The sequence below is a fragment of the Rhinopithecus bieti genome, unplaced genomic scaffold, assembly GCF_001698545.2.
Source record: "Rhinopithecus bieti isolate Rb0 unplaced genomic scaffold, ASM169854v2 scaffold_75975, whole genome shotgun sequence".
Classification (NCBI taxonomy): Eukaryota; Metazoa; Chordata; class Mammalia; order Primates; family Cercopithecidae; genus Rhinopithecus; species Rhinopithecus bieti.
Genome location: NW_016828707.1, coordinates 1178165 through 1192198, shown reverse-complemented (window position 1 = coordinate 1192198; position 14034 = coordinate 1178165). Strand labels below are relative to the sequence as shown.

The window sequence follows — 14034 nt, the reverse complement described above, 5'->3', positions numbered from 1 at the left end:
ATAAAGAAGTCCGCAGAGGAGCACATCTCCCGAAATGAAATCCTACTTTCTCCCCTGAGCAACCAAGGCAGGAAGACTGTGGTGAGGGGCTCTTTCCCTTTGACACTCATGCTTCAGGAGGTCCCACTGTGTTTGGGGCTCTCTGTGCTCATACCTTGTGTGGTGTGAACAAGTGACCCTGTGTCTGTTAGGGTTGGTGGTTGGGTGGTGTCAGGCTGAAGAATAGGTGAGCAGGATCGTGCTGTTCAGCAGGAAAACTCAACCACAGGAAAAGACCGCTTCCAGAATGTGGGTCTGCTCTGGATGCAAATAGATACATTGATTTTAACATATGTTTTGTTTGGAGAACAGTTTTATTTTTTAGAGTAAAATACTACTTTTATCATCTCTGTGTAGAAATAAAGGCAAGAGAGAGGTATAAGGAAGTAGACAGTCCCCATTTTCATACGGTTAGGATGCAGAATGTAATGCCATTTTGAAACTACATAGGAGGTCATTTAAACAAAAAATTATTGAACAAATACTAGTAATGATTTTACAAGTTGTTGTTTTGTTTTGTTTTAGGTGAGAAACCTTTTGAATGTAACATTTGTGGGAAACATTTCTCTCAGGTGGGAATACTCTTATTTATTGTTAATAATTGGAAACCTGCAACATAGTGTTTTTTTTTAATTGGAAATAAGACATACTTTTGTACTTGTCAGAGAAGCCTCTGATGATATTTGTCACTTAAAGACTTCTGAATAAATCAGGAGAAATCCTTTTCAAGAAAACAAATTTCTAGTTCTTTGAGAGAAAAGTAGCATTTTCTTGTGTGAATTCTTACAATACTTTTTTCCCCTTCTAAGGATGAGTCCAGACTTAGTATATGTCTTCCGTTTCGTGAATGAAGTTCATAGTAAACCACCTTGAGCTTGGTGTACCTGGAGGCTGCACATTGTGCTGGGATAGGCTGAAGACAAGTAGTCTCCTTATTCTTGTTGGGACTGTAGATTGTAGGATGTTGGAAAAAAGATGAAACAAGTTTTGTTCCGTTTTGACTGCTACCTTTAGCTGGCCTCCATTAAGGTCATTTGGACACGTAGTCATTCACTCCTTGAGGAAACATTTGTTTTACCCTCCCATGGGCCAGGTACTGTGCTGGGCATGGGACACAAAGAAATCTAGAGACCCAGTGTTTTCTAGAAAATAGCTTGTGGGAACCTACTCTCTCTCAAACGGAAGGTAACTATTCACTGCCATGTGCAGTGCGCTGGGCTTCCAGAGGTAGAGCAGACGGAAGCTGTTCCAGGGCGTGAGGGCGCGGCTCTTCAGGGCACAGTCACTGGCATGACTGTCTCACGCACAGCATGGTAGATCGTGTGGCCGCAGTGCATGCCTCTGGAGCTGGGAGGCAGGCCCCACAGAAGTTGGAAATGGCAAGCGCCGTGTTTGCTCGCATTCCCCCTAGAGCAGACTCTTCCAGTTTCTCTTCGTCTGTTGAGGGTGTCAGTTCCATTTTCTCACACACCGAAACCTACCATCTTAATGACTCTTCACCCTCCCACTCTCTGACTCCCTACCTGCTGGGATTCACCAAGTCCTCATGGTCTCTCATCGCCTACTCGGTTGGGTTGTGTCCCCCTGGGCGGTTAGTTTCTCTGGGCCTGGGGCCATGTCTTCTCTCCCATCCAGGAGAATGCTCAGCAGCCAGCAGGTGTTCAGGAAGGATTTGATGAGCTGCGCTGAGTGCTCGTCCCTCCGGCCGCCATTCTTGAGGAGCCCCCACTTCTTCCTGCCAGCCTCGTCTGAGGTTCACAGCTTGGCCTCTGGGGCTGGACAGTCTAGAATTGAACTCTGCCTCTGTCAAGGCTTAACTACCCTGTGACTCTGGGCAAGTTCACATTTTGCCCCTTCGGTTTCCTTATCTGTGAAACATGAGTAACAAGATTAGTTAACCCTATAGAGTGTGAAGAGTAAATGAGGTAATAATGGAAAGTCCTTAGAGCAGTGCCTGGCACATTGTAATCGCTCGGGAAATGCCAGCATTCCCTGCCTTGTTGCCATCCGCTTTCTTCTGTCCTGTCTGTCCTCATGACCCCAGATGCTGGTCTTTTGAGGCACCTCCCCACCCCCCCACCCCGTTTTCATCTCAGCAGCTTTGGTTTGATGGGAAAAGCGTGAGACTCGGACTTATGACCATGAATAATTAGCAATCGCGACTTCTCTGGGCCTCATTTTTCTAATTGTTAAAATAGGGATAATACTACTTCATGGAACTAGTGGGAAAATGAAATGAAAAACTAGAGCTGAAAGTCCTTTATACATTCAAATTATGATGAGAGTCAAAGTTCCATCCTTCTCATGCCTTCTCTGACTCTTCATAGCTGACTGTATAAATTAAAACCAGACATTCAGTCAGACTGCAGTCCACATCCACTCCTCTCTCCTGGCACAGATCCCTGGTGCCCACATCAGAGGTTCTGATTCTGTGATTTGGAGTGGGGCTCAGGTATTGGTGTTTTTTGTTTTTTGGTTTTGTGTATGTATGTGTGTGTGTGTGTGTGTGTGGGTGTGTAGACGGAGTCTCGCTCTGTCGCCCAGGCTGGAGTGTAGTGGCACAATCTGGGCTCACTGCAACCTCCCCCTCCTGGGTTCAAGTGATTCTCTTGCCTCAGCCTCCCAAGTAGCTGGGACTACAGGTGCGTGCCACCACGTCCAGCTCATTTTTTGTATTTTTAGTAGAGACAAGGTTTCACCACTTTGGCCAGGATGGTCTCAAACTCCAGACCTTGTGATCCACCCACCTCAGCCTCCTGAAGTGCTGGGATTACAGGCGTGAGCCACCATGTCCAGCCAGGTATCAGTATTTTTAAAAAATTCAGCAATTTTGGCGTGCAGCCAAGGTTGAGAACCACCACTATAACCCTTGACCTGCACTTGCTCTCTTAAATCCTACCAAGGGTAGCCCTGCCCAATCCAGAAACCCTTCCCTTCTGTATTCGTCTGTGTACTTTTATTAGGTTTCTATGATTGTAGAGTCGTACGTAGTGGCAGTTTTCAGTTGTATATTGCTGCTTTATTTTCAGAGTGAAGTATGAGTTTTGGTGAACAAGGAACTGTTCTAATGTTTGTTGCAAACCTACAGTGTCCATATGCTGTCCGTGAGCTCTGCTGTGTACTGGGAGCAGGGACAAAAATGGCCATGGCCTCCAGGAGCTTAGCGTTTAGAGGAAGAAACAGACACGTAAATGATCGAGTACAGTGAAATGTTGGAACTGCTGACAGATATCTACAGGAACAATGTGGGCAAAGAAAAGGCAGTAGTCCTTTCTACCTGAAAGGTGTGTTTGGGACAGCCTGAGACCATGAAATGCTTGAGAGATTGCTTAGGTGAGCCCTGCAGACAAGCAGGCACTGGGCAAGCCTGGCGTCCCTGGCATGCTGGGGCAAGAAAGCAGTCAGATTGTCTGCATAGGGATGCATGGTAAAGAATACCCGCTGGCCCACCCTCCACCGTATGCCTAACATTATTTTCTTGTAATGAACTAGAATAAATGTTTGTGGCTACAGGGGATTGGAATGCTCTTGTATAGAAACATTTACAAATAAGAATGTCTCATCCTGCTTACTGAGAATTTAGTATTTAGTGGGTTAGTCTTTTTAAAAAAGTTAACTGCAACCTGCATTATGAGTATGGCATGCCAGCATAAGGAAGTTAGCATCATCTTAGAGTGACCACAGAAGCTGCATCTGTCCATGTGACTGGACACTGTCTTATGTCCACATCTCTGCAAGGAGGAGTCATGTCATACTTTAGAGTATGACTGAGTCACACTCAGAGGGAAATGTTTCCTCTGTGGCATAGAACATGGACTGTTGGGAGGGCATTGGAGAGAACCAAAAGAGGGACAAGTTTTGAGTGCTTGTCCTATGAGAAACAGGCAAGAAAATGTGGCGTTAATTAGCTCTCTTTGGGTGGAGGAGTAGGATTGCTTTTGTTCCTCCAAGCAGGCAGAAACAGGAACACTGGGCAGCTGGTACAGAGAGATGGGTTTTGAGAGGCAGTACTCTCCCAGCAGCACTGTCTACCAGCTGTCTGCCCAAGTCCGGGGGTGCTAGTGCCTTCTGCAGGATTACCCTGTAGGAGGCGTTTCCAGGATGCTGATGTGGACTCATGCCAGAGGTGACAGTGTCATCCATCCATGGTGGAAACACAAAAAATAAGGACACTTAATGAGCCTTGCCCAAGCTACTACATTTTCATCTCTGAGGTTGTATTTCCCACACCTTTACTGTTAAATGACATTTTATCAAAATAGTAGTTATTGTTCAAGTGATATCTCTATGTTAATCCTTACTTTTTTTTTCTTTTTAATTTTATTGCTTTATGAAGTCCTAAAGTCTTGAAACTCCTGAGTTAACTGACTTTTAAGATCTGGGATCTCTTTTATCTCTAAATGATTACGATTCCTGACTTTTTTTTTATATAAACACTCAACTGCCGTTAAGAGTGCTCATGGGCCGGGTGCGGTGGCTCAAGCCTGTAATCCCAGCACTTTGGGAGGCCGAGACGGGCAGATCACGAGGTCAGGAGATCAAGACCATCCTGGCTAACATGGTGAAACCCCGTCTCTACTAAAAAATACAAAACACTAGCCGGGCGAGGTGGCGGGTGCCTGTAGTCCCAGCTACTCAGGAGGCTGAGGCAGGAGAATGGCATAAGCCAGGGAGGCGGAGCTTGCAGTGAGCTGAGATCCGGCCACTGCACTCCAGCCTGGGCAACAGAGCAAGACTCCATCTCAAAAAAAAAAAAGAAAGAGTGCTCATGATAGGGAATAGATGCTGGGTCTGTTCATGTTGAAGTACTGAGGTTCAAGTACCTGTCAGAAGGAGTTTATTATAAAAATTGCTCAAGGCAGATGTTAATTCTTCTCTACAGCAGAGTTTTCTGTTAAAATTCTAACTCCATCTGAATTAAAATGGTATTAGAAAGGATCAAAGTTCCTTTACTGCTAATATCTTTAACATAGGTTTAACAGTCCAAACTTTGGAGTCACTAGGCAAACCTGAATTAGTAAATCCAGTCCCCATTTTATGACCCAAGGCTGGTTACTTACCTCTCAGAGCCTCTGTTGACTTATGTGTAAAACATGGATAGTACTGCTTTACAAGACATTGTGTTGACTAAGTTAAATACTCTTTGCAACAATTTAGCAAAGAGCCTCATACATAGTAAGTTCTTAATAAATGATAGCTTTTATACCACTTGCTAGAATTTTTTTTTTCTTTTTTTTTTGAGACAGAGTCTCGCTCTGTCGCCCAGGCTGGAGTGCAGTGACATGATCTCAGCTCACTGCAAGCTCTGCCTCCTGGGTTCACACCATTCTCCTGCCTCAGCCTCCTGAATAGCTAGGACTTCAGGTGCCTGCCACCACGCCCGGCTAATTTTTTTTTTTTTTTTTTGTATTTTTAGTAGAGACAGGGTTTCACCATGTTAGCCAGGATGGTCTCGATATCCTGACCTCGTGATCCGCCTGCCTCAGCCTACCAAAGTGCTGGGATTATAGGCGTGAGCCACTGCTCCCGGCCTACTTGCTAGAATTTTTATGGACACAACTATAGATGATTTCTAAGACATGGTCTGTGCATGCAGTACTAGAATATATCAAAAGTTTACCAGAAATAAAAATATTGACTAAAGCTCTAATAATCTGGGCCTGAGTTTGCTGTGTAACCTGGAATAAATTATTTGAATGTACTATTGGATTTTTTGCATGGCTCATTCCATTAGTTTTATTTAATCTGCTTTTATATTATTTATCAGAAATATGCATTCCTTAATCAGGGAGAAAGATTATTTTCATTGCCTGTTTCTAGTACAAAATAGGTAAAGAACACTTTAAAGTTTTTTCTATCACTTAAAATATTAAATGGAAGATCATTTGATTATATTTCTTTTGAAAACAAGTAATTGTTCCACTATTTTAAAAGGAAAATGCAGCTTTGCTAAGAATTAACCCAGAATGCATTTCATTCCAAATACATAGTTTACAAAATAACCAAAAACAAGAGGGCTCTAATTTAACAGTTCAGCAGATGGTGCTATTTCTGATTATTATGTAACTGATCAGCTTTTCTGAAATTTGCAAGTGACTAATTTAAAACCCTGGTGTATTATTTTAACTCTCCAGTATGTGTTTCCCGAGTGGCAAAGTAACTGTCATATTAAATATTCAAAACACACTATTTCATTCATAGAAACTTGTGCGTCCTCAAGGTTTCCCCACAAGTAGAGGAGTTTAGATTCACACCAACCAATATTAATTTCTGGCTCTACCATGTAACTGGGCCAACTACTTTATTTATCTGAATACAATGGTAATTGTGCAGTTTTTCTGAATACAGTGTTAGTTGTATTATTTATCTCAAGAAAATAGATGTTAATTTGATGATGCATGTAAAGGCCTCATTTGAGGTTCAGCAAATGTATATTGCTGTTGATACTTGTTTTATTGTTATTAGTAGCCATTCTATTAAAAGCTGGACATTTTCCAAAGTCTTGTCAAACTCTTTCTCTTTGGTTATTGAAAATAAACCTGAGTTTTTTCGAAGCCACATTTATCATATTCTTAAATGTAATGTCCAACTCTGTTCCCCAGAGTTTGATAGACGTGGTGAATCTTTCACGTTATATAGTCAGATGGCATTTTTTAATACTTGTGATTCCTAGTTTTCACTCACCAGTCGATATCAAACTCATCTTCAGATCTTAATCAATCTTTGCATTTTATTTAAAATACAGTTTGCAAATTTAAAAAGCCCCATGTGTTAGTTGGCTGATATTCATTCTTGTTTTTGGCTTATCTTGTGCATGACACCTGCTTATTTTTACCGCTGGGTGTATTACCTGATTTCAGTGGGTTTTCCTTTTTTTCTTTTTCTTTGTTTTGCAACAGAACACTGTACAAGATTAAAATGGGGAAAATAACAGGTTGAGACTATTAATTACAGCAGTGGAAGATTTTCCAAATCCTAATTTGAAACATTAGCAAGTAGCTTTTTAAATATCTGAGGCATTTGCAGTTTTAATTTCCCTGTACTTTAGGTAATTTGATATTGATTAGTGCATAGAAATCCATCTGATGATCCCCGTTTCAGTGTTATTCTTCGCAAAGCCTTGCTAGTTTCAGAAATTAGGAACACAGTGGCCCTGCACCTGAGAGGCTGCCGTGATTCTCCTGATTTACACTTTTGCACAAAGGTAAAATTGAGAAACCTGTCAGAAAGAACCAAGTGTACTTGCCAGAGGAAGTACTTTTTGGAAATATCTTCCCTTGTTTATGAACAAAAGTATGTTTTTTAGAAAGAAATAATACTGAAATAAGGACGTGTGGTGCTTTTGTTTGTTTTAAATGGTATTTTAAATACATGGCCCAAGTAAAATACATCAAGGCCTGTTTAAAGTCCAGGCTTGGCGACCACCACAGCAGCCTCCACAGGGTGCTGTTTAAGAGGGAAGTGCTGCATAGTGTGTGCCTGAGCTGGGACACAGCCAAGGGCTCACATGGAGGACGGGGTGGAGACACATCCCATGTGCAGCAGGTGGCCAGGCACTCTGGCTGCTCCTCATCCTCTTGCCTATGGCTTCTTTTGAGTTGTGTGTGGCTCATCTTCTGGCAGTTGAATTAGAACCTGGCTAAATGTGTCAGTTTTCCTTTTGAATTTATATAATTTAAAAAACCAAAAACTTTCATTATTGGCGTGTTCTTCTTTTCCTCTTTTTGCAGGCAGGTAACTTGCAGACTCACTTACGACGGCATTCTGGTGAAAAACCATACATCTGCGAGATCTGTGGAAAGAGGTCAGTGCTGGGCGTGTTCTTCCGTGTGGAAGGGAGCATGTCTAGTCTCAGTGTCTTTGGCAGTCAGTGTCCTCTGAAGCGGTGGCTTGCAGATGAGCCACATGTGGGCTCACCCTGCCACTGCAGAACACAGGTAAATTCAAACCTTCTGGCTTTGCACGCGACACACAAGAGAATAATAGAAAATTCAAAGAAAGAAAATCTGGGACAGGAGTCGCAAAAAGGAAATGGGGTTTTTAATTATTTTATACTAAAATTTTCATCATTCTAAAAATATCTCTGAAAATATAATAGATTAATGACCCCAAGGAGGTGACTGTCTAGTAGGGGAGATGGGACTTGCCAGCCGAGTGACTAGATTTCAGGAGAGAAAGAGACGGTGGAAGGTGCCACAAGCCGTGGGTCTGTAACAGCCTGTGGGAGCTCCGCCCCAGGGAGGAGGAAACTGTTTTGATGGGTGGGTAGGATTTTGACCTGGCGAAAGAGAATCTGACTCTTGAGGTCAGTGTGTGTGGCAGTTTGATTCCTCTGCAGCATGGTATAAATGAGGAGCTCTTCCCCTGCTGTGTGTGCACGCTGGCACCCTCAACCCTCCTTCCCATCCTTGGGCTGTACGTCAGTCAGGCCACATACTCCATCATCTGCTGGCACAACAACAGGCATCAGCCAGGACTATACCAGTTACGAAGCTCCGTACGCACCTTGGTTACATCGCTTTTATATTCATTTATGTAATCATTCATTGACTCAACATTTTTTCGACACCTGCTGTATGCTAAGTGCTATATGGGTCCACAAAAATAAACAGTACAGAGTCTCTGCCTCTCACAGGTTCATACCGAAGCATCTTGGGGCAAGAGATAGTCATTGGGGTCATTTAGAAGTCAGAGTCCTCATATTCAGTCTCAGCACATGCTGAGGAAAGCCGAGGAAGAAGCAACTCGAGATTCAGTTTCAGGAAAACCATTGTCTCTGCCAATGGTAGAAAACAAACGAAAGCTGCGGCAGGCAGCACGTCTCCCTTTCTGCTGTAGCTGCCTGAACGCTGAAAGCCAAGTTCAGGGCCCAGTAGCATCTGCCGCTCCTTCCAGATGTCTAGGAGCATAGACCTCCTGCTGCCTCTGATGGCGTCACATCACTGTTGGCACCTGTGTGTCTCATTTTGCATGGTGTTTGAAATCTGAACCTGCTGAATTCCATTTCAAAGTGAGGCATGTGTTTATTTATTTATTTATTTATTTTTTGAGACAGAGTTTTCACTCTTTTGCCCAGGCTGTAGTGAAGTGGCTCGATCTCGGTTCACTGCAACCTCCACCCCGCTGGGTTCAAGCAATTTTCCTGCCTCAGCCTCCCAAGTAGCTGGGATTATAGGCACGTGCCACCACACCCGCCTAAGTTTTGTAATTTTAGTAGAGACGGGGTTTTGCCATGCTGGCCAAGCTCATCTCGAACTCCTGACCTCAGGTGATCCACCCGCCTCTGCCTCCCAAAGTACTAAGACTACAGGCGTGAGCCACTGCGCCTGGCCAAGGCATGTATTTAAAACCAGGTCTATATGCAGCGTCTTCCTCAGAATATAACATAACTCTGCTATCAGGCGTAGTGGAAAGGAAAGAACATAGATTTCCACATCTGAGGGCCTGGGTTGGAATTACTGTCTAAGGCAAGTTAGTAACCGCCTCAGAACTTGGTTTTCCCATCTGGAAAGTGGGGGTGAAGGTGCCTGTCTGGCAGTGTTGTGGAACGACTAAGTGGGATAATGGTTGTTAAACATGTAACTGATCACCTGCACACAACATCCACTCAGTGAATGCTGGTTCCCTTTCTTCATTTAGTTCCCTTGTTCTCAATGTTAGGACTGACAGGTATACGTCTCTGTTGTGGCTCAGAAAGAGGAGAGCTTATTCTCTGGGGATATTCACAGTGGAGGGTGACGGCCATACCTCTTGGTCCCTGAGACTCTGAGCTCCCATTTGCATTTTACTTTATAGTGAAAAGAGCAAGGGTCAAGGGTCACACCTGGCTAGACCAGGGCAGAACTCACTCTGGGCTCTCTCAAGGTCACCCTCCTTGGGTTGGCACCACCCAGCTAGGGTCTCTCCCATGAGACCCCAGGAACCTTGGCAAGACTGCAAGGGTGGAAGGGGCATTCGGCTCTGAACTGGTGAGACTCCTTTTTCTCTCTCTTTGTAGCCCCTAAGGTAGAGATGCTAAACCATACAGTATCTGATCTTGTGCTCTGTAAAACTGAGGAAGAAAGTGTAATGAAATCAGGTAGAAACAAATGCTTTAAAAACAAAACACTTGCATCATGTTCTGCTGTCCTTAAAAAAATAGAAAAGGATTTTTTCCATGCACGTTTCAGATGAAACCAGTCCAGTTCAGATTCCTTTCTGCAGCAATGTCAGGAGCAGGTATCTCCTCCCTCAGAGAGTTTGCAGTTATAAAGACCCACAGTAATGTGGAAAGGCTCTTAATTGACTTTTCAAATTACATTCTAGGTTTGCAGCCTCTGGCGACGTCCAACGTCACATTATTATTCACTCAGGAGAAAAACCACACTTGTGTGACATCTGTGGTCGAGGTACAGCTGAGTGTTTTCGTCTTCTTCTTGAAGATTTCTGATTCAAATGTTCTCTGTCCTTCAGCTTAACACCTGTTATGGTTTCTCTAGGGTTTAGTAACTTCAGTAATTTGAAGGAGCACAAAAAGACACACACGGCTGATAAAGTCTTCACCTGTGATGAGTGTGGAAAGTCTTTTAATATGCAAAGGAAGTTAGTAAAGCACAGAATTCGGCACACGGGGGAGCGGCCTTACAGCTGCTCTGCCTGCGGTGAGTTTGGGTTTCTGGCTGTCCCCTAGTCATCCGTGTGTGGGAAGCACTTTGTCCCCCAGCCCTCATTAGCTGACTGTGTGTCTGGGATGAGCCCTTTGTTTTCTCCGAGGTAAAATGGGAACAATGCTGTTTTTCTACTGCCTCACATGATCTCTCGTTCATTCCTGCGTTTGTGTGTCAGGCATTTGCTGCTTGTCTTTGAGGTATTAAGAACTGTCCTAAATGCTCCCAATACAAAGATGACTAAGACAAAGTCCCAGGTGCTGAGGGCTCCTGGTCCAGATGGGAAGAGGGAGGGTGGCTGGGAAAGTGGGGGACAGCAGGACATGTGGCCACACATGAAGGAGAGTGGCAGTCCCGCCAGAACATAGGAGCACATGCTGAGCACAGAGGGTGAGCTTCCATAGATCACAGACTTACAGAGCAGAGGTTATTCTTGTGGGCACTTGATACTTTGTTGTGAGCCTCCGGGAGGAGAGTGGAAAGCTGGCGGCCTCTGGTTTCAGGGCACCTGACTGCTCCGATGAGGACACAGAGACTCAGGGTCAGGTCGCTCATGACCTGTGATTACAGTGTTGGAGCCAGGATTCCTATACACATGGCCTCTAAAGACGGAGTGTGTGTACCCATGACAGGTAATTGAGGTGCTTACTGAATCATGGGCAAAACTGTGAGTGACAACAAGTTCGATGATGATCTGTTTAGACCAAATAAGAAATGCTCAGAGTCCAGCTGTAGGGAGCCTGGATTCAGGGCACCATTCAGAGGGGTTCATTCTAATTGTAATTGGAATCTGAAACCAGCAGGACTTCTGCATATAACCAGAGGAAACTTGGTTTTTGTCCTTCCATTTAAATTGTACACAGATCTTCTGGATACAGATTTAGGCAACTCCATGACCACTCTGATCACTCTTAGAAAGTGAAGTTTCATCACTTTAAATCACTAATGTAGGTGCCTACCGTGGTGGCGTGTGCCTGTAATCGTAGCTACTTGGGAGGTTTAAGCTGGAAGATCTCTTGAGCCCAGGAGGCCAAGGCTGCAGTGAGCCGAGATCGCACCACTGCCTGGGTGACAGCGAGAGCTTCATCTCAAAGCATCAGTAATGTAGTCTCAAATCACTAATTTAAAATGTCAGTTCCAAATAATTGTCACAACTGTGAACTTGATTTAAAGGTAAATTTTGTCCTCCCTCCCCGGCTAGGACTTGCTGCTGCTCAGACCCTGCTGTGGAGGAAGTGAGGCCTTCTGTCCCCTTCACTGCACTTAGGGTTCTGCCCTTTCCCTGCCCCACTAACCCTGATTTCCCACCCTGACGAGGTCAGCTTCTGGGGGATGGGGAAGAGCTGAAGAGAGCAGGAATGTTATGTGACAGGGTCAGTTTTTAACAGCTTTGAGACAATATTCCCATACCATAAAATTTACCAATTTAAAGTGAACAATTCAGTGGTTTTTGGTAGATTCACAAAGTTGTGTAACTCTCAACACAATCTAATTTTAGAACATTTTCATCACCCTAAAAGAAAGCCTTATACCTACTAGCAACCCCATTACCAGCCCGGGCCCCTGGCTGCCAGTCTTCTAGGTTCTGTCTCTGTGGATTTGCCCGTTCTAGACATTTCCTATGCATGGACTCATACAACACGGGGTATTTTGTAGTCGACTTCTTACACTAAGCAGCTATGAACATCTGTGTACACAGGCTTGTGTGGGGGGGGTTTCCATTTTCTTGGGTATATAGACAGTTCTATTTTGAGAGGGTTTCACATGCTGAGCTTCTCAGTGTGTCAGACTCTCGCAGGCTTGCGCACTCTCTCTGTGTCATGCGTGCTGGGCTTCATAGTTCTCAAGTCTGCCTTCCCTGTCTGTCTTCCCCCAGCATTTCACTGTGCTTTCCAAGACACAGGCCTGCACTACGCAGCCATGCATTTCTGTCCAGCTGGCCTCTTTCCTGGCTCCCCGAGTTAGTAGCAGCTTACTATAGGGAGGCTTTGTTGGGGTTTCACTGCCTTCTGGGGAGCCTCCCCTGCTGATTCAGAGCAGCTCCAGCGTGCCTTTTGTCCAGTGGGTGGCAGCCTTCAGGCCTGTGTTCAGGGGCCTGCAGGCCCACAGCAGTGTGGCGCCCACCCACCTGTCCCCTACTAGACCTACTGTGCAGGAGGTGGGCGCCATTCCCCTGTGCCCTCCTTGTGACAGGACACAGGTGGAGCCAAGCTCCTCTCGACTTGAAAGACGAAGGAGAGACTCCCATACTCTTCTTTCTTGGTGGGAACTCTGTCATGACTAAAAATTTTACATATTAGGGATACTAAAAGTGGTTGTCCCATCTTGTTCAGTCATTCAACTATTGAGAATTTATCTTGAAGAAACAATGTAAAGAAAGATAAAAACTTGGCCAGGCGTGGTAGCTCACGCCTGTAATCCCAGCATTTTGGGAGGCTGAGGCAGGTGGGTCACTTGAGGTCAGGAGTTTGAGACCAGCCTGGCCAACATGGCGAAACCCCGTCTCTACTAAAAATACAAAAATTAGCTGGGCATGGTGGTGTGTACCTGTTGTTCCAGCTACTCAGAAGGCTGAGGCACAAGAATTAACTTGAACCCGGGAGACGGAGGTTGCAGTGAGCCAAGATCGCGCCACTGCATTCCAACCTGAGCGACAGAGTGAGACTCTGTCTCAAAAAAGAAAAAATATAAAAACTTTATGTTAGAGCAGCAAACAGTTGGAAGCAGCCAGCAAGTGCAGCAGTGAAGCTTCTAATTCACAAAATTCCGCATGTCTGAGTGAAGTGTGTGTTATAGGGACAACGCAGAAACTAAAGATGCTTTCACTCTAGTGCTCTGTGAAGGAGGCCGAGCCGGAGCCTGACATTGTGGGCAAAACACAGATGTGAAAGCACAAAGGCAAAGGCCACTGCGATGTGTTGATGTCGTGTTTTGGTTTTTGGTTTTTTAAATTTTTTTTTTTTTTTGAGACGGGGTTCTTTGTTGCTCATGCTGGAGTACAGCGGTGCGATCACAGCTCATTGCAGCCTCGACCTCCTGGGCACAGGTGCTCCTCCTGCCTCAGTCTTCTGAGTACTGGGACCACAGGCATGCACCACCACACTCAGCTAATTTTTATTTTGTTTTTTTGTAGAGACAGGGTCTCACTATGTTGCCTAGGCTGGTCTTGGACTCCTGAGCTCAAGCAGTCCTCCCTCCTCAGACTCCCAAAGTGCTGGAACTACAGGTGTGAGTCACCTCACCTGGCCTACAGTATTTTTTATATGGAAAATGTGCCCAAAGTTTAGGCATGTAAGCTCACGTCCAGTTTGATTATTCAAAGGCTTAAAAAAAAAAAAAAAAAAAAAAA

At 44.6% G+C, this 14034-nt stretch overlaps 1 protein-coding gene across 4 annotated transcripts in view; it reads left to right on the top strand.

Annotated features, from left to right (window-relative positions):
• The window catches only part of ZBTB49 (zinc finger and BTB domain containing 49), a 32284-nt gene that overhangs the window by 13884 nt on the left and 4366 nt on the right, over nt 1–14034 (top strand). For all 4 annotated transcript variants that reach the window (XM_017864583.1, XM_017864582.1, XM_017864584.1 and 1 more), the window contains exons 4-7: nt 565–611; nt 7770–7843; nt 10345–10427; nt 10518–10679. In XM_017864583.1, the coding sequence (XP_017720072.1) occupies nt 565–611; nt 7770–7843; nt 10345–10427; nt 10518–10679 (366 nt within the window). The remainder of the gene's footprint in view (nt 1–564; nt 612–7769; nt 7844–10344; nt 10428–10517; nt 10680–14034) is intronic.